Below are 19472 nucleotides of genomic sequence, written 5' to 3'. Positions count from 1 at the left end.
GGTTATGTGAAATCACTTGAAAAAAATTAAACACATCGTTTTGTTTTACGGTTTTTGTATGGGTTTTTTTAATATTGGGAACCTCTTAGACGATTCCATCTTCAAATAGAATATTATAGGTTTGCTCATGTCACGAAAACAAAAAAAAACACATCGCGGGACGCGTTCCTTTGGAGTTTACTTGGCATGGGTCTGAGCCTTCCTAAGCTGGGTGAGGATGTTGGACAGCTCCTCACGCTTCCTCTTGGCACGGATGTGTGTGCCCAGACGGCGCTTCAAGAACTTCAGAGCGCGCTTGTCCTTGGACACCTTCAGCAACTCCATGGTGCGCTTCTCGTAGGGGGCATGGCCCACCACTTCGCGGACCAGGTCGCGCATGAACTTGGTGTGACGGGTTTGGATCTGTAACCGATGGACGGGGGGAAACGGAATATTAGTCAATGTAAACAAATGGCGGGCATAAACAATGAGTGGCAGTGCCGGGGAATACGTACGTTCTTCAAGCGAGATCCACGCAGACCCTTCACCTTCTTGTCTCCGGTGTACTTGACATTCTTGACTTTGGTGGTCTTGTGGCCTTTGTTCAAGCCAATGCACAGCTCGTAGCGGACAGCCATCTTCACTGAAACAAACAAAACACAAATTAAAAAAACATTCTTTTCCAGCTTTGTTTTAATTGATTCGAGCAAAATAGTCAGTTGATAAACTGTGTTTACATATTAACTTGGCACTGTAATTACAATTTGCACAAACAATTCGCGGATGCCTACTATTTTTGTAGAATAATACACTTATCGACCTACCTCAGTTGCTGTCAAAAGGTGGAAAGAGGGAAAAAGTTAACCGGATGCAATATTGCTACTGACGCTAGTGCTGCCGTACTTTTTCACGACTGTCAAAAGAAATGAATTCGATATTTTCTAAGTTGTTGCTGTGTTCGGCGGGAGATTTAATTTGTTATTGAATTTAAGACATAAAATCCCGTAAGTATTTACGAGTGCAGCTCGTATGTTCTATTATTATGCACATGTCAATGGCAAACATATGTGTGCTGAAATGAAGTTATAATTCAATTTGGAGAAACTGTGACAAGGAACCAATATCTATGAACTATCGTTAACATATTTTAAATACATACTTTTGCGAGCACTAGTTTCCACCGTGGTGGCATCCTCTTCTCCAGAGATGTATTTTTACCGATAGCCGATATGCACGTCTATCGATGCCACTGCAACCCTTGTTTTCCATGTGTTGTCATTCAGCTTGATTACCAAACTCACACGCGTTTTGGAAATTTGTGAAAACAATTGAAGTGCAATTTACCAGAGGACTTTTAAATAAAATTTTTTCATTCACCCTGTGCATTTGAGAAGTGAATAATTTTCTGTTTTAGACAACCCGCAGGGCTCTTCGGCTTGTGTTTGCGTAGATGGCAACACTGTATACGCCGGCCATGTTATGATATGTAAAAGGTGTACGTCGACACGTGTTTAGTTCGTGCAGCTTCTGTGTGTGCTGAAAAAGAACAGTGAAAATAACAAGAGAAAAACGTTTAAAATACGCGAAAAGCCAGCCAAACCACTGACAGATAAAACAATATATTTTACCACAACGGTTACAAAAGGTAAGACCCAATTTTGAGCATGCGGAACATAACCTCGTACAAAAGTGTTGCCAAAACAGAGACACACAGGCAAAAAGAGTCGCTGGGGAACGAAACCGAAAGAAAAATGGTGTCATGTTGCTTCGTGCCATCCTCCGCACGCACAAATCCGTTCTATTAATGCGTAGTGGTACAAAGTATTCCAGATATGCTCTTTTTTTCTGATGCATTTTTGTTTGAGTGCAATCTCGGCCAATCTCAATGGAGATCCTGCTTGGCAGAGTCGTGGCTGTTATATATATGTGTGTGTGTGTCTGTGTTGGTAGTGGTGCTCCGCCGAAATGTCGGTGTGCGATGACAGTGCCGGAAAATTGAAACAACAGTTAAAGTCAATTTCATGGGGCTCCTTGGGGCCCAGTTAAGTATTGTCGTCCAACGATTACACAATGGATAGCTAGTATTCTGCCCATACATATCTACATACTATTCGGCATACATAAGTCAGAATGTGTAGGTGTGAACTAATGTTCGAGCGAGAAATATGTATGTGCGTGTGTGAGTCATTCCAAATGATGTGTGTGTAGGAAATGCCTTTGTTAGTTTTCCTTAGCCGCTTTCACCGCCTCCCCCATCAACCGTTTGATAACAACAAGGCAGGAGCGAGGGTGATGATGCCACACCCCCAATCTTTGGCGCTGCAATGTCAAAATATAACTCGATTATACAACCCCACCGTCGATAGGCGAGAAGGAGCAACAGTGCCTACAGTTCGCTTGCTCTCTCTCTCTCTCTTTATCCTCCTTTTCGGTACAACCTGAACCATATGATCGGAAACCACGTTGCCAAGATTATAACGGCGTGTGTGTGTATGTGTTGCACCTGGTTGTTGTTTTGGTGCGTGCGTTCCTATGCTCGGCTGAGATGGGTGTGTGTGTGTGTGTGTGTGTTCGTATATTAATAGTCTTCGCATGTTGGCCCGCTCATTCGCTTATCCGCTCTCCTTTTAAAGTTGCGCGAGGTTCGGCTTGATAAGAATGAGGAAGGGAATTTCATTGTGCTCAATCTGTTTGTGGCCTCCTGAAGCTGGTTTCTTTTGGCCATTTCATGGAAATCAAAGTTTGGAAGAGCGTGGATCCACAAGCGTGGATGTGGATGCCATGCAAGTTCAAAGTCACAAAGCACTAACGACGAAGCCAGCAAAACATGTTTGTTTGCATGCCACACACCACACACGCACGCAAGCATACCCCCTCACACACACACAGAAATGGAACGGCATTCGCTCAGACACAGACACAAACACGCATATACATATCGGTATGTTTAGATGTGTGCCATATGCAAATCAGTGTGTGTGTGTAAACTTTTGATTATTCGAAAAAATTCCCGTCACCCGGTTTATTACAATTGGGAAATGCTCAGCTGTCATGCCCTTCCATAGGCATTTTATGGCCCCACTCTGCTCTGCTCAGCTCAGCACCGCCCGTCTGCTTCTCTACTGCCCTCCGCTCTCTCTCGCTCGCTCTCTGGCGCTTGATATGGCGCTGGTTTGTTGTTTGGCGTTTAATTTGCGATTGGGCGATTAGCCTTATCAGCTGTCTACACTGTGTTGCCGAGGACCTTTGGGCCTACACGCACACAAACACATACATATTCAGACCCAAACACTGTGACGAAACGTGGGCATGCTTGACACAGTGCGACGGACGCAGCGCATTGGAATCAAATGAATTATATGTTTTCTTGAACTAAAATTAATGCATTCGACGCACAGTACAACATACATTCAAGGAAACCTGTTGTTTATTAAATATTATCAGTTATTAGAAAAGAGCGGAAGCAGACACTTGTTTGGGGGCGCCTTCGAACCAAAATGTTTGCCATTCAAACAATCAAAAATATCTCCCATGTATTAACAGTCAACTTCAATTTGTCCCACTGCACCGCACTCATTAGAAACCGTTGACAAAATTTGAATGTGAGAGGATTTTTTTTTTGCTCAAAAGAGCAAATCATTCTCTCTCTCTTTCTTTGAGAGTGTGTGGGTGGGAAGGGGCGCTAAAAAAAACTCTTGCGGCCACGCATCCGTCGGCAGCTTTGGATGCACAGAGGGGAGTGTGAGGGGAGGGAGAAAGTGGGGACGCAAGTGGAAAGACAAACCCCATCCGAAATGCCAATTAGATGGCGGGTAAGATAGTTTCCCTTCGTATATCGAGCAGTCGATATCATAATCTCTCCCCAAACGTAACGCGTTCGAAACGAAACAAATCGCCGGCATTTCGAACTCGAATTCGCACGACAAACGATCGAAAATAGTAAACGGCATATTAAACCGGAGCATAAGGAGTAGAGGAGAATACAAAAATACAAAGGAAAAAAAACAAAACTCCAAACCAAAACGAATTTTCTTGTAACCAAAACGATTAACGAAATCCCCCAACCCCCAAGTCGACCAAACGCCACCCGCCACGCCACCCTTCATTCGAAGCCAACGGAGCAGCAGTCGATAGCAGCGATAGTGTGTGATATCAATACGAGCCGTTGTTCGATTCAGCCATTGATCGGTTTTGGTAATTGCTCAATCGATACGTTTTTTTGTTTTTTGAATGGCCAATGGGCTGAGGGGCGGTGGTTTGCCCAGCCACCGCATAACGTTTTTTCTTCGTTGTTTTTCTTTAGTTTTTGTTTTGTAATGATTTCATAACATTTGCCGTAAACGTAACGGCTTGTTCTTTTCGTTTCGTTTCGTCGTCTTGCCTTTCGTTTCTCTTTGGCTCTTTTTTATTGTTTCTTGTTCGTTCTTGCGCATGCGCTCTGACGCTCTCACGATCTTTTGGGCCCCTCTCGCTCTCTCCCCCATCCTCCCTATATGCCAAGAGTGTGTGCGTGTGTGTGTGTGGTAGAGTCTTCCGCGTGGCATTCAAATTTGCTTCGCACCTATCTCGCTCTCTCTCACTCTTTCTCTGTGTGTTTCTCCCTCTTTTGTTATAGTATTTGCTCGGCGCGTCGCTCGAAATTGTTGTCTATAATTATGTATTTTATTTGTTGCTATAAATACACGCAAAAGTTCACAAAGGAAAAAGCCAAAAACACACACATGGACTGCAGGTCTCGTGATGCTCGAAAAACACGAAAGTACCTTTTTGGTTTTAGATTTATCTGCAGGCAAAATATGTACATAGGAAAGGATAGCCGATAGCTGCTCTAACAAACCCTAGAAGACTTATTCTACAGAGACCTAAACGATATAAGCAGAGAATTGTAATTCACTTTTTACCGATTATATGTCTTGGATGCACCCACCTCCCTGCTATCAATCTTATCTTGCCGGTGCGTAATTATATAATAACCGCAGAACTTAAATATCGATAAATCGATCATCGACTAATCGGTTTCTTCACTGATTGTCAAGCACTTGCAAACGATACAAGCTATGATAAATAAATAACCTCTATAAGAGGTGATATCCCCACTCTATCCATTGCCGGATTCCATATCTTTTATTCCATATAAATGCTGATCCCACATTTGGGGAAATAAGAAACTTCTAATGAAAGAACACTCAAAGCCATGGGATGCATAAATAAAATCTACAAAAAATTCCGAAAATTCAACGGAACTTTTCAATGCTCTATAAGTCATTTATTGTGTAGATGTTATATGTACATATAGCCATTGTTCATTTAGTTTCGTTCAAGCACACAACACAGCAAAACATTTGTAATAAAATTACACGCAGATAAAGCACGGGTTGGTTCTCTTTGTTGAAAGCACCGACTAAAACCGCATCTTTACCTCTTTGCAGAGCCTTCAATATTCAGCGAAAATGGTATCCGGTCGTCCACTACTCTACTTGTCACTGCCCGGTGTAGCATTTATCCTGGGCGTGTTTTGGTTCCGACGTAGAAATAAAAATCGTTTAGACAAGCCCGACGACGAGGACAACAGCACCAAGGAGTCGTCGGGTGGCGTCGTCTCCCATGTGGAGGCGCGCACTGCAAACGGTGGGCTACAGAATGGCAAGCTCCCGACGAGCTTTCTGCTGCAGCAGGCAACCAAATCGATGAATATAAACGGCACAGATGCCACAGAAAATGGCAACGGGAGCGGCAGCGGCAGCGACGAAAAGGAAAGTCCCAACACAATGCTGTACGGAAAGTCGGCTCCTATCAAGATACAGAGCAATGGACGGACTCCGCCGGGTGTGCAACAGCAGATCGACTCAGAGATGCTCAAGTCAAAGATACAGGATGCCGAGCACAAGAAGCTCTGCTCGATTGATGAGGACTTTGAGAATCTGTCGTCGCCGCGCGATCTCCCCGATTCGGTCAGCACACGCGTCTCATTCTACAATCGCAAGACCAACAGCAAGGTCGTCGAGCCGGTGGTAATCAAGGCCACACGCACCCCAAAGATATCGCCAGAGAACTCGTTCCTTGAGGCCACATACACGAAGGAGTGCGAGCAGAACAACAATTGCCAGCCAGGTGTCAGCAAGAAGGTGGCGGTGGTGGAGGAGAAACCCAAGCCCAAGCCCAATCCGAATCCCAATCCAAAGGAGGCTGCTGTTGTTGGCTACCACGACTGTGATATACAGACAGACATCAAGGAGACAGATACAGATAATAATGGTAACCAGAAGCGCAATGTGGATGCGGCCAGTCCCTCGCTTAGCATTTGCAGCGTTCAGTCCGGGGACTCTGGCAAGGGCTCTAGTCTGCCCCGCTCGGAGGCGACACGTGTCAAGGTCAGCTACGAGTTTGTCTTCCCCGTCAGCCTGATTGGCCAGCTGTACGGCCGCAAGCGCGCCTTCATCAACCAGATCAAGGCCAAGACCCAGGCGAATGTGCTGCTCAGCAAGAACCCATGCACAAATAAGCTGCGCATTTGCGTTGTCGAAGGCACGGAGAGCGAGATCGATGCCGCCTTGGCCATGATCCGTCAGCGTCTGCCGGTCAAGCGGTATCCTAACTTTACAATGCAACGCATCCACTTTGCGCTTCCACAAACCATAGTTCCTCTATCGCCACAAAGCCTCTCCAATCTACAAGTGAGTAATGTCTGCTTTTATCCATTCTCCAAACTCGTTTCTAATCTCCTTTCGCTTTCGCTGTCGCTTGTGCTATCGCTTGCAGCTTAAACTCTTTGAGGGCATCAACAATGATGTGGTCGTCAGTGCCGTGCTCTCGGGATCGCATCTGTTTGTCAATCATCCGCTGCATCCCTCGCATCCAGCACTGCCAATGCTGCAGAAGCAGTTGTTCGATAGTTACTCTGAAATGGAGGCGCCTCTGCTTCCGGGCATTGAGATCAGTGCCGTTTGCGTGCTGCCTGTCAACGGGATCTGGTATCGCGTACAAATCGTCGATCTCGATGAGGACGATGAAGAGCGTTGTGTGGTTAAATTCCTTGATTTCGGTGGCTACATGAACGTGAACCTCTCCGTGCTCCGTCAGATTCGCACTGATTTCATGGTGGTACCCTTCCAGGCGACAGAATGCATCCTGTCCAACATTGAGCCCATTAGTAAGTCCCGGCCCACAGCAAGCGGCATAAACTATCATATATCATATATTTTAATTATATTTCTCTTCCCCACAGACGGTACCTGGTCTCTGGAGGCGATCGATGTCCTCAGCAAACTAACCAAAGGCATTGTCTTGCAAGCACAAGTCGCCGGCTACAATAGTCACAACATACCAGAAATCTTTTTATTTGCTTCCCTAGGCCCCAATGTGAGTATAGCTTTTCGGAGCACGCGCGTATCTATCGGACATCAGTCAGAGAGAGATGGCGCGCATCAGGGCAGAAATCCAAAGAGAACTTGAGATCTTTCAGCTTCCAAAGGCAGTTCCATACGTTCATGAATCCGGGTTACACTGGTTCCGTTCCACGTTCACGTGTGACTGGCATTAAGCCATTCAGTTCATTCATAAGAAATTGTTTTCCTGTAGATTCTTACTTTTATACCATAATATTGGAATAATTCCCATCTCAATTCATCTGAAAACCAAACCTTGCCTAATTTAAAAAATAATTTCAAACATTTTTGAACATTTCTATCGACATCTTTTTGCAATTTTATCGGAAAACATTTCAACTGCCTTTGTGATTGTGGAATGCACCGTGTTTTTTTTATTTTTTTATAAGAGAATTCATCTAAAGACAACACAACGCTTTTTTCTCCACTTTTCCCAGAATGTAATCTTTCTCAATAAGGAACTGGTCGCCAGAAATCTCGCGAAATGGGTGGAGATGCGTGACTAACCAAGAGCCCTACCGAAGAACAACTAACGCTAGTACCAACAACTGCGCCTATCTGCAAAACACAAACAAAGCAAAAACAGTCAATACCCAGTCCAAAAGCAAAAATCAGTCGCTTGGAGGAGTCTTCTGGCGACGTCGGAGGCGGCCGAAACGAAGGCAAGATATTGCTAAGAATTTGCTAAGGATTGCGGATGAACTAAAGGCAGAGATGCAGATGCCGCCGCCACAAGTGTGCGCCGCAGACCCTCCATTAAACAAAACAAAAAACGTTAGTTAAGATTTGTAGACTGCGACTGAGCCTAGAAAGAGAGCCCTCTCTAATCATACATATACCCCATATACACCCCAAACATAACCCCTCCCACAAACGCATACATACACACACACACACACACACACACACACACACACACGCATATATGTATAAGACACCTCACTAACACACTTACACACATATACATACACTCATGAATGTGTAATTATATATGTACATATATGTATGTATATGTGAGAGGCACACACCGTTTGTCTGCCGCCACATTGTGTTTTTGACTGCCGCCGCCTGCCCCGCATACCAAACACACCACACAACACAACAAACAAACAAAAAAATGCACACCAAATCGCGGTTAACATAACTGCTGTAGGATTTATGCAGAGAAGGGAGTACAATCAATCAAATCAGGCACCAAAATACATCAATGAATCAGTCAGCAGAGAGACAGAAAGGCAGCGTGGCAGAGGCAGCTGTGAAAGCAGACGAACCGCTTAAGATATTACCATATTCAGTTGTAAGTAGGTCTACTATTTAGTGTAAATAGTTCTTTTTATAAATTTAATAACGAAATGCAGAAAACACACAAAAATACACAAAAACAAACAACAAAGAAACTAAGCTCTAAAACTAATATCAAATCAAGCGTTCGTCGTTCATCCGAGGGTCAGAAAAACGAGCTGCAAATCAGATTCGGGGATAGCGAGCGAGGAGATATTTGTAATTGTACATACGGATAAGCATAGGAAAAAATGAAAGTATGTAGTATATAGAATATTATATATTAAAATTGATTGTATATCTAGTATCATCTCCGGTTTTTGATCGTTCCGATACGTTTTTATATGTGTATGAATTATGTTGTTTTTATTCATATATATTTAAACAAAAAGTCGAACCATTAAGAGTACAATATTAATTTGAAGGAGTAAATTACAAAACATCCCCCGAGCAAACAATAGAGAGAGAGAGAGAGAGAGAGTTAAGGAGAGATAGAGAGAATGCTCAAGTCGAATGCGAAATACTTAATCTGCTGTGACCCCCTCCCGATCCGCCTCCTCTCCCCACACCCCACAACAAGCGCCGCAAAATGCCTAAAGAAATAGATAACAAATTATGAGCGAGAAGATCGTAACTCGTTAACAGAATCAATATATTTATATGCGTGTGTGCCATTGTTAGTCAACAAATTAAAACAAAAAACAAACAGAAACTAAAACTAAAACACAAAACTAGAATCAGAAAGAATTATAGTCGAAGAAAGCGACGAGCTGTGGAAAGGGAGAAAGGAGAGTTGTTCCTCCCACTCCCCGCTCCGCACCGCCCAGCATGTGCAAAAATAATGTAAATACAATCACAAACAAAAGCAATTTAGTAAAAAAGCCAATTATGCAATGCAAAGACAAGAGAGACAAACGCGTAAGCAAAAGCGAAAGCAAAAAGCAATAATTGTTGATAAAAAAAAAACAAACAAACAAAATGCAAATAGTGCTGCCACAAAAGAGAACTAAACTAAAAAAAAAGAGTGAAACCTCAAATGCCTTTCTTTCTGAAATTCATTTTGCGAATGCAAGAAAGATTCAAAACAAAGCAAAAGAAAACAAAGAAACAAACTATTCATAGAATGACTTGACAAGGATTAAAATGTAAAACAAAATCGCTTAAAATGTTACAAATTCTGAGTGTTTTTTTAGACCAGAGACAGAACAAGCTTTAGGAAGTCTTATTCCCAGTACAGCACAACACACACGATCCCCCCAAAACCATCTTCACCCCCCTAAAAACCCAACCTAAAACGATCCCCAGTACACAAAATTAATAATATAACACCAAACACACACAACACACAAAACAAAGCAAAACAAAACAAAACCCATGTTATACATATTTATTTTGGATGCGATAAAGAGAAAACATAAATTTTAATGTATACAATGAAATAGTGAAGAGAGAGGAGAGAAACAAATCAATATATAAAATACAAAATATATTTAAAACAACAAAACAACAAAAATAAAAATGCTTAATAGTCGTCGTCATGGTTCTCATTATCGTCATCGTCATCGTAATGGCCAAAAAGGGCAGAAATAAATAATTTAGTTAATAAAACGTACAAGTGATGATCGTATATATATATATATATATATGTATATCTATATCTATATCCTGCTGTATCTATATATCTGTATCAACATTTATATATTGGGATTCTTACGATTCTGTGCGGCGATTTTAAAGACTTGGCGTGTTATTCTTCTTCTACGATAGTTTATACAACAATTATTATTACTATGATTATTGCTCTATCATTATCATTATCGTAATGACTTATTTTTATTATTATTATTATTATTATACAATTTTTTTCCTGTTTGTTTTTAGATCTTTCGTGTGTAATTAATTAACATTAATTTGCTAATTTAAAATAATTCATTCGTACTGTTCGTTCGTCCCCCCTTTGTTGAGCGCCTCCCCCCCCCCCCCCCCCCCCCATGTGCTACTGTGGAAAAATTATTGTTTTCCACAGAATTCATTTTCACTCCAAATTCAATTCAAATTACAGACATTCTTTTGGTCATTTCTTCTTCGATTTCAAGCGTAGATTTTGTCACTTGTACAATTTTTGATAAACTCATTAAATGATGTACTGTACTGATTGATAAACTGATAAACTGACATAGCGATAGAGCATCGTGATTGAAGAGCACACACACCAGCGAATACCAAAAGCTAACCTTATTTTTGGATAGAGTCGTATTCGTCCCCCCCTAACGATCGACGTGCGTGTGCGGCTCGGCTTCCCCTATTTATATCCGGTTATACCCTTTTTTTTTCTTATCTAGTAATGCTGAGAGGAGGAGCGACGAGAGATACGAATAAGAATTAATTTATAGACGCATTCAAGTGAGAATAATTTACAAATCTAGTTATTAACTAAATATAATGCAAGTACATTAAATAAAATATTATTGAAAAGTAATCAAGTCGTGTGTTGTGGATTGGTTTTTGGAATGGGCTCTGATTGATAAGGGAGATGGAGATCGATTGAGGATACACATCCAATACTTAGGCGTTAAAAAAAGGTTCCCTTAAAGGATTTTCTTTGAATGTGGCTAGTTCAATTGAAAGACTACCGATATGCATGTGTACATATCTACCAGATTATATTGTAAAAAAACTTGTAGCCCCATCGACTTGCCCTATTGGGGAAATCAGAAATGAATTGTAAAAGATAAGTCGTCAGCCTTTTTTCAATGGATGCCATTGTCCGATATCTTATCCAGGTTAAAAGCGATGCCAATTACGATATGTTTATGATATTATTATCTGGTCACATACATACTCGTATTGTACGTACGAGTTTATAAAGATTATACCGGATCCGTTGCGAACGGATTCACCAGTTCCATGGAAAAACTTAAATAAAAACTCATACAATCTACGTACATCTATATCTGATAGCCGTGTGCCGATATCGACATTGCCTAAGAACGGATGAATGATTGTACCTGCAATTTTGGTATCGTGGAGAGCTCTCGGCGTCATAGCAGCCAGAGTCCATGAACAAGAAAATGCGCATTCCCCTCGATGGCACGATGGATCGATGGATCGATGGATCGCCACGCAATAAACTAGAGGACCGCTGATCAGGCGCACTGCATCGTAAAAGTTTGTGGCCGAACATTCATTGACCAATTAGTGATGTCTGGAGTTCTTTTGATATTTCATTTTCTGGTGGTCATCGGGTAATGGTACTAGTACTGGCACTGGCACTGGTACTGGTACTGGTACTGGTACTGGAGAACGTACTTAATCTCTATTGGACGCGAAAATCGTTTGTCATGTTCTTGACGTTTACGTCTGCGTCTTTGGGGAGGTATTTACTGCAGTGCCTTTGAACGGTTTATAATTGACCCTCTTACCTTCTTCGGTTTTTATCGAAGTTTTGGATGTTTTATTCGTAGCGCCTCACAGTGAGCACTGGCTATGGTATTTGCTTGGGAAAACTCGTATCATTTCCGCAACAGATCTACCCCAAAACACACATCCCATCCCCATCTCTACTCCATGGAACGTTAGCACGCGACAATCGGGGCGGCCCGAAGAGTATCTATGTATTTGTATCTGAAGCCACGACGAGCACACGATCACAAAGTATTTCCCCCGCCATGTGCTCACGGGAATGGGAATGCAAATGGTAGTGTGAGTGAGTGAGGTATCTGTGTGAATAATTTCACGCTTTTTACCTGTTGGCTCTGCTGCTGCTCGCCTGGGCTTTGAGCGCCGCTGCCTGTCGAAACGCTGCTTGTACTTTGGCAGTTCTTAAAGCGGCAAGCGCTCGGAGCATTCTCAGTTCTAGCCGTGGCATTCGCGGCACCACAACCACTCCATCCAAAGCCAGTGACCATAACAACAGAACCAGCACCAGAGCCAAGGGCTGAGAACGGTTGGCCCATGAAATGTGTTTAATTACCAATTGCAACAATTAACAGTTTCAAGTGCACAGCGAACGTCATAAGAACGAGTAGGTGTTTAAACGTTGGCCATATCCACCACAAAGCGGAGTTTCAAAATGGAACTGAAAGGTGTTCATCAGCAGAATGGTACCAGCAATGGCACAGGTGCTGTAGGAGCAGAGGGAGAATCGGCCCCACCAACTGCACCAGCAACAGCAGAAGCAGCCGCATCTTTAGAAACCACAACAGAAGTAAGTTGAGAACCATCCCCCCCTGTGTGGAAACCCTTGTGCAACACTCCATAAAACAATCACGGGGCAAAGAGCTAATGAAATTAGTTTCAAGTGCAGTGCCGGGGCACCACTCGAGTGTGGAGTGGCGGGCATAAGTGGATGGCCGCCATAAGGCGACAGATTACAGAATCGTTAGCCATAGTTGAGTGGGAAAGTATGTGACCGACCCAACGGATCTTGGCCAAAGGATGGGATGCGAATAAGGATAACTACTGTAGAGTGTTACGGCTGTTATGCTGTTCGGATTGGTGGTTCCTTTAGTCATGTTCCACCGGGGCTCCACCGTTGTTTTGCTTTTATGCCTTTATGGTCATTATGATCATTAAGTCAGTCAGTCTTTAATTGCAGGGCTAATCGACCGACAAACGAAAATGCGATTTACAATCCACCGCCCAACGCACACGCAGGCAGCGCAGAGAGCTGAGGAGAGCAGGCGAGAGGAGGGGGCAGCTAAGGAGAACTGGGAAAGACTTTGTCTGGCGGATATTAAATGCATATCTTATACGGTTTATTACAGCACAGTCGTACATAAGTACACCCGTATAGTACCTATAGTGAATGCCCCAGAAAAACCATAATTCCCTGAAACCGAAACGAAACGAACGAACCGAACCGAAACTTATCTTAGACAGCCTTCAACTGCGCGGCCGGCACTACTCTAACAGCACACTTTCCAGATACAATAATATATGATAGTACTACTCGTACTATTGTACATATAATTACTATATGTTTAAGTGCGCATATAGTGGGTACATCGCAGGGGCGGAAACCCGTTTCCACACGAGAGATGACTGCAATGACAGAACAGAACAGATCAGATCAGATCAGAACAGAACAGTACCGAACCAAACTGAGCCCCTAGCTGGAACCGACTTGTGACGACGCTGGTGCTAAACCAATGATCAAATGTTGGCTAAAACTGGAAAATAGGGGAACAGCCCAGTGGAATGTATTCTGCGGTATTGCCCAATACGGCAGCTGAATGCTAAATAAGTGGCTAGAAGAGTTTCAAGTTCTGTAAAGTGGGGGACTTTTCTTTCATTTAAATATTGAATAATGTGGGGTTTCCACAAAACCCCATTCCACCCATCAGAATGTGTCAAGAATTCAGGTACCTTAAAAATCTTTATTCATGGTTACATATGTATTTTCATTACATATGTTCATTAGATAACAAATCTTAAGTTCAACAGCCTTTAAAAATCTACGGTCTTAAAAAACACAATATATTTTGTAAGGTATTCGTAACATTGCAAAATGAGTTCAAGATTGTAACACCTTTGGCGGAGATAAAGTCGATAGGCAAACAGATGGTCTTTGGCTTCGACTCTACAGTTTCTACAGCCTTATAATGATGCAGTTTTCGTTTTCATTTATCTCCGTAATTGCCGCCGTACCTTTCCCGCCCGCCGCCCATTGTCTCCCCCCCCCCCGCCCGCACGGTGTGTCTCTCTGAGTTATTATTTTATTTAAACAGCCGTTTTTCTGTACGAATAGCAAATATATGTAAGGCGGCACAACAGTTCTCTGTCGAACCCCCGTTTTGGGGGCCGTAAAAAACAGCTAGCGACACCACCGGAACCCCCCAGCTGGTGCTGCTGTGCAAATGTATTGCTGAAAATAGATTTCCATCATATTAGTAAAAAAAATATGTACTCGTAACAATTATAATTAATGATACCCATTACACGAGAGTGCTTTAAAATCATATGAAAGGTGCGTTTCATAGATATACCCTATTGGGCCCATAGCATTCAGCCATATTCTCGTGCTCTCGTTCTCGTTCTTGCTCTCGCTGTCGTTCTCTCTGTCTCTCCACTTGTGTCAATGAATATTATAATTGCTTTAGAGACACCGACTCAGAGAGTGAGTCATTAACTAGAATCCAATTGTCTGTCCAGTCAACGTGTGAACTTTTTGCTGGGAAAGCTGTTCGGGCAAACTCGATCTGTCCGATGCCCTATCGTGTTGGACGATGGATCTCAATGTCGGGGTAGGCTCCCGATTAGTGCATTAGCAAAATGGAAATGGAAATTATGATGAATATAAATACCATTTAAGCACTTTATCGACGGGGGTTTTTCTGGACGGCCGGGGAATTAGGCAAATCTTTTCTTCCCAAAACAGCTGGCGGGGGCTGGCATTGTGCAGTGCCTATTTGTTAATTGATATTTATAGAACAAAATGCATTCAAATTCAAACCTAATTGCTTTAAAGGCCCTTATGACTATTGGCTAAGCTCCCGTTCCCATTCCCCTTCGCTTCGCTGATTCATGAAACAAAACTAGCTGCTTCCATTCATTTAAATGAAAGGGAGTGGTCAGTTTTTACAACGGATAGAATAATATGTAGCATGAGTAAATGGACAGAACGACTGAAGGAAACATTCGCTGCAAGATTGGAGGGCTGTACACACAATGATTTCAACTAAGATCTAGATTCTATAATGATTCACGATACGAAAATACCTACCTTTCCAGCTATATATTCACAAACAAAGTTCACTGAAATTGTAGGAATATTTTTGGAACAACTTCTATCATCGCTCCTTGGACTATCGTGGGCTTGGATCTTTTCAGGAAATACTTTGATATTAGTTCTTAATAAATTTAAGGAATCTTTTATGAGTGCATGGATCTCAGGGAGAGAACATTGTGGCTTGTAGTATCGATCGCTTTAGAATACTAGTGCCCCTCCCCCAATCTTATCACGATGAACGGAAACAAATATAAATATGTCACAATGAATGATACATAATTATATATGGTGTATAGCATTATCTGTCTGTAGTTAAGAGCGTGTACAAGCTTAGATACATATTTGCCTGCGGCTTATCTGGGAGTTCAGATTTGGAAATACCAACTTTGTTGGGATACTGCTGATACGCGTTCGTGGGCAGGGCTGTATGTGTTCCCAGATCATACATATTTACCCGAGTCAAAAATGCACCGCTAATGAGTGTCTAAATATTTAGTCATGTGTCTGGAATTTTTCGTAAACGTATAACTCATGTACGGCGGGACTCTGACAACCAATCTTGGATCTCTTTTGCAGAAGGTGGACGCGGAGCAGCAGAAGCCCGAGCGCACCAATTGGGGCAATGGCCTGGAGTTCCTCATGTCCTGCATATCGGTGTCCGTGGGGCTGGGCAATGTCTGGCGATTCCCCTTCACGGCGTACGAGAATGGTGGCGGTGCCTTTCTTATACCCTACATCATTGTGCTCTTCCTGATTGGTAATAGAAACGAGACACGTATGAGTTCTGATCATTGATTTGATCCTTCATCTCTTTGCAGGCAAGCCCATGTACTATCTGGAAATGATCATGGGACAGTTCACCAGCCAGGGCACTGTGAAGATCTGGTCAGTGGTCCCCGGCTTTGTTGGCGTGGGCTACGGCCAGGCCTTTGCCACCATCTGCATCATCACCTACTACTCCTCGCTGCTGGCCCTGACGCTCTACTATCTCTTTGTGTCCTTCCAATCGGTGCTGCCCTGGTCCTACTGCTGGGAAGAGTGGATGAACTGTGTCGACTCGCGGCCGCAGGAGGACACGGATGCTCTGCTCTTGAGCAGCAGCAACGTCACTAACGTCACCGCACTGACGGACACAGTGAAGCTTCAGAGCAGCTCCGAGCTCTACTTTTTGTAAGTTCTCCTTGGGTGACGAACAAATCTCTCTTTGAATGCAGTCCCTATGTTTCTCTGTGTCTCGACAGGAATGTGGTGATTAAGGAGAAGATGGACATATCCGACGGTATTGGTGACCCCGACTGGAAGCTGACGCTGGCTCTGTTCGTCTCCTGGGTGGTCATCTTCCTTGTGATAATGCGCGGTGTTAAGAGCTCCGGCAAAGCGGCCTACTTCCTGGCCCTTTTCCCCTACGTGGTGCTATTCATCCTGCTGGTCAGGGCCGTCACCTTAGAAGGTGCACGGGATGGCATTATCTTCTTCCTGGAGCCGCAATGGGGGGAGCTCTTGAATCCCACAGTGTGGAAGAATGCCGTCGTCCAGTGCTTCTTCTCGCTGGCCGTCGGCTCGGGGCCGATCATCATGTTTGCCTCCTACAATCGCTTCGATCATGGCATCTACAGGTGAGTAGTGCCCACGATCTATGGAGTCAGATCGTTTTTTAACATTTTCTCGATCGATGGCAGGGATGCGATGATTGTGACCACCCTGGACACGCTGACGAGCTTGCTGGGCGGCATTACGATCTTTGCGATTCTCGGCAATCTGGCCCACAATCTGCAGATCGAGAACATCCGTGATGTGGTGCGCAGTGGCACTGGACTGGCATTCATCTCGTATCCGGATGCCATCTCCAAGTTCCAGGCAGTGCCGCAGCTCTTCTCGGTGCTCTTTTTCTTCATGCTGTTTGTCCTGGGCATCGGATCGATTGTGGCCCTGCAGAGCACCATTGTGACGATCCTTTGCGATCAGTTCAAGAGCTGGAAGTACTGGAAAGTGGCGCTGGCCACCTCCATATGCGGCTTCCTTATGGGCCTGGTCTATGTGACACCAGTAAGTGACTGCCCATTCAGCTTTCTGAATAATGGTATTTTTTCTAAGTCTGTGTTTCTGCTCGTATCCTTCAACAGGGTGGACAGTGGATCCTCACGCTGGTAGACTTCTATGGCGGCACCTATGTGGTCTTCATTTTAGCCATTTTCGAGTTGGCAGGCATTGTCTGGATCTATGGTATGCAGAACTTTTGCGACGATGTGGAGTTCATGTGCAACCGAAGGGTGTCTCTATACTGGAGAGTTTGCTGGTCCTTCTTCACGCCCGTCATGATGATCGTCATCTTCATCTACTCCATGGTTACCATTGAGCCCATTACCTACAGCGAACAGTTCTTCCCGGAGGCGGGAAATGGTGAGTACTCTTTGGAATAGTCTTGGTTTCTCTAGTATCTTATCCATGACTTTTGATTTCTTTAGTGGCTGGCTGGCTGCTGTTTGGCATCGGAGCCGCACAGTTCCCACTCTGGTGGATGTGGTACATCTCCCAACACAGGGAGGGCAGCTTGGGCCAAGTGAGTATTTGGATATCATCCATCTTGAACAGGTTTTAATCGATTTCCTATTACAGTCCTTTGTGGCCTCGTTGCGGCCCAGCGATAAGTGGGGTCCGGCCAATCCCGAAACGAAACGTCAATGGGTGATCTTCAAGAACGAGAAGGCCGCCCAGCGAGCCACCAAGAAGCAGTCCTCCAAGCTGGGCGCCTTCTGGCAGAAGCTGGGCCACTTCTGTGGTAGCAATACCTAGGGTATAGATATCCGGAATAGATCTTCGATATCTGAGATTAGGTTTATCGTTTAGTATCCGTGTGTTAGTTGTATGCCATTTTCAGCCTCTATGAAGCCATCACAAATGCCGACACAAAGCCACAGGCAGACCCTTCAAACAAATATACTTAAATGTGTGAAGCGGAGTGATCCCTTGCTAGCATCATTTACATGTACATATATAATATATTAATAAATTTCCCGTTTTTTTTTTGTTTTTGTTGTCCTATGTATAAATCGAATCGTATCAGATAATAAACTATGATACTCGTCATATTTCAAAATTTGCATTTTATTACCCCTTTGAAAAAAGAAATGAAAATTACCTGTTTTCCTCTGAGCGGACATGTGATTATGGCGATGACTCCGATGACTTACTGGTTTGTATGGTTGTATTTCTTCCATTTAGGAGGGCTCCTTCTTCCAGAGAAACCTCTCCAGTACTCCTCTCCAATTCAATACGAAAAAATTACACAAATTGCTTGATTTTAGATTTTTAATTTATTTTTATTCAGTTTTTGTTGGTTTTTCTTTCATACAAAGCCCTTTATTATTGTTAAAATTTCAATTGTTATCTTTTTTGGTTTTAAATTAATAATTTACAATTTTATGGGGGGGGGGGGGGTTCTTCTTTCTATCCCTACTTCTCCCACAGATCTTACCTCATTCTCATTCTCCTTATATATCCTTGTTCTTATATTCTCGATCTTCTTTGGGAAGGGGCAGAAGTGTACATTATAACAGTACATCAATTGATTTAATGTAATATGGTAAATTTGCTATAAATAGTGGGAATTCTTACAAGGTAAATGCTTAATGAGCAAAAAAAAAAAAACAATTATAATCGTCATCAGATCCGATCAGTTTATGCTACATACATAATACATATGATATATACATATATGCTATATATATATATATATATGTATACAAAATAACAAATCGTAAGTCTAATAAACATTCTTAAAATTCATATCTCAAATACAAATACATTTGCATTAGGTTTGGTTTCTGTTCTTGTTTTTGTTTTTTGTGTGGTATTCCTATGTAATTGTGTTTAGATTTTTGTTTGTTTTGGGTTTGGGTTTGGTGTTTGGGGCTTGGGGGTTTTCCTTAGCTTTAGATTCTTGACTTTACAAACCAAACATTACGCGGGTTCTATGAACTGCCTTTTTCTAGTGTTCTGCTTTTCTTTTGTCTATTTCTTGTGTGACTAGGTTTTCGAATCGGCTCTCTTCCTCATCCTCAACTTCATCATCTGTTTTCTATGTTAATGCTATTTTG

General features: G+C 42.9%; 3 protein-coding genes across 4 annotated transcripts; 2 read left to right on the top strand and 1 right to left on the bottom strand.

Moving 5' to 3' along the window:
* Window positions 1-38: 38 nt before the first annotated feature.
* Window positions 39-622, bottom strand: LOC6597530 (60S ribosomal protein L36). The gene is made up of 2 exons (XM_002022624.2): window positions 495-622; window positions 39-402 (listed from the first exon to the last, which is right to left on the bottom strand). Exons 1-2 carry the CDS (start codon window positions 615-617, stop codon window positions 178-180), a joined length of 348 nt encoding a protein of 115 aa, XP_002022660.1. The 5' UTR covers window positions 618-622; the 3' UTR covers window positions 39-177.
* A 745-nt stretch (window positions 623-1367) lies between these two features.
* Window positions 1368-10022, top strand: LOC6597529 (A-kinase anchor protein 1, mitochondrial). Of its 2 annotated transcripts, none has more exons than XM_002022623.2 (5): window positions 1368-1624; window positions 5409-6653; window positions 6739-7129; window positions 7205-7338; window positions 7802-10022. In XM_002022623.2, the coding sequence occupies exons 2-5, from the start codon at window positions 5430-5432 to the stop codon at window positions 7868-7870; spliced, it is 1818 nt and encodes a 605-aa protein (XP_002022659.1). In that variant the 5' UTR covers window positions 1368-1624; window positions 5409-5429; the 3' UTR covers window positions 7871-10022. The 2 variants fall into 2 exon arrangements, with proteins under 2 accessions (XP_002022659.1, XP_026849285.1); XM_026993484.1 differs by lacking the exon at window positions 1368-1624 and adding an exon at window positions 3854-4173.
* Window positions 10023-12504: 2482 nt separating this feature from the next.
* LOC6597510 (sodium-dependent nutrient amino acid transporter 1) lies at window positions 12505-18472 on the top strand. Its single transcript, XM_002022622.2, has 8 exons — window positions 12505-12852; window positions 15952-16132; window positions 16194-16545; window positions 16617-16991; window positions 17055-17421; window positions 17499-17775; window positions 17841-17935; window positions 17992-18472. Exons 1-8 carry the CDS (start codon window positions 12718-12720, stop codon window positions 18166-18168), a joined length of 1959 nt encoding a protein of 652 aa, XP_002022658.1. The 5' UTR covers window positions 12505-12717; the 3' UTR covers window positions 18169-18472.
* The last annotated feature ends 1000 nt before the right edge of the window (window positions 18473-19472 follow it).

The sequence above is a fragment of the Drosophila persimilis genome, unplaced genomic scaffold, assembly GCF_003286085.1.
Source record: "Drosophila persimilis strain 14011-0111.01,24,50 unplaced genomic scaffold, DperRS2 tig00000841-arrow-arrow-pilon, whole genome shotgun sequence".
In the NCBI taxonomy this organism is placed as follows: Eukaryota; Metazoa; Arthropoda; class Insecta; order Diptera; family Drosophilidae; genus Drosophila; species Drosophila persimilis.
Note: the sequence above shows the minus strand (reverse complement) of the source record. Positions and strands in the feature narration are given on the sequence as shown.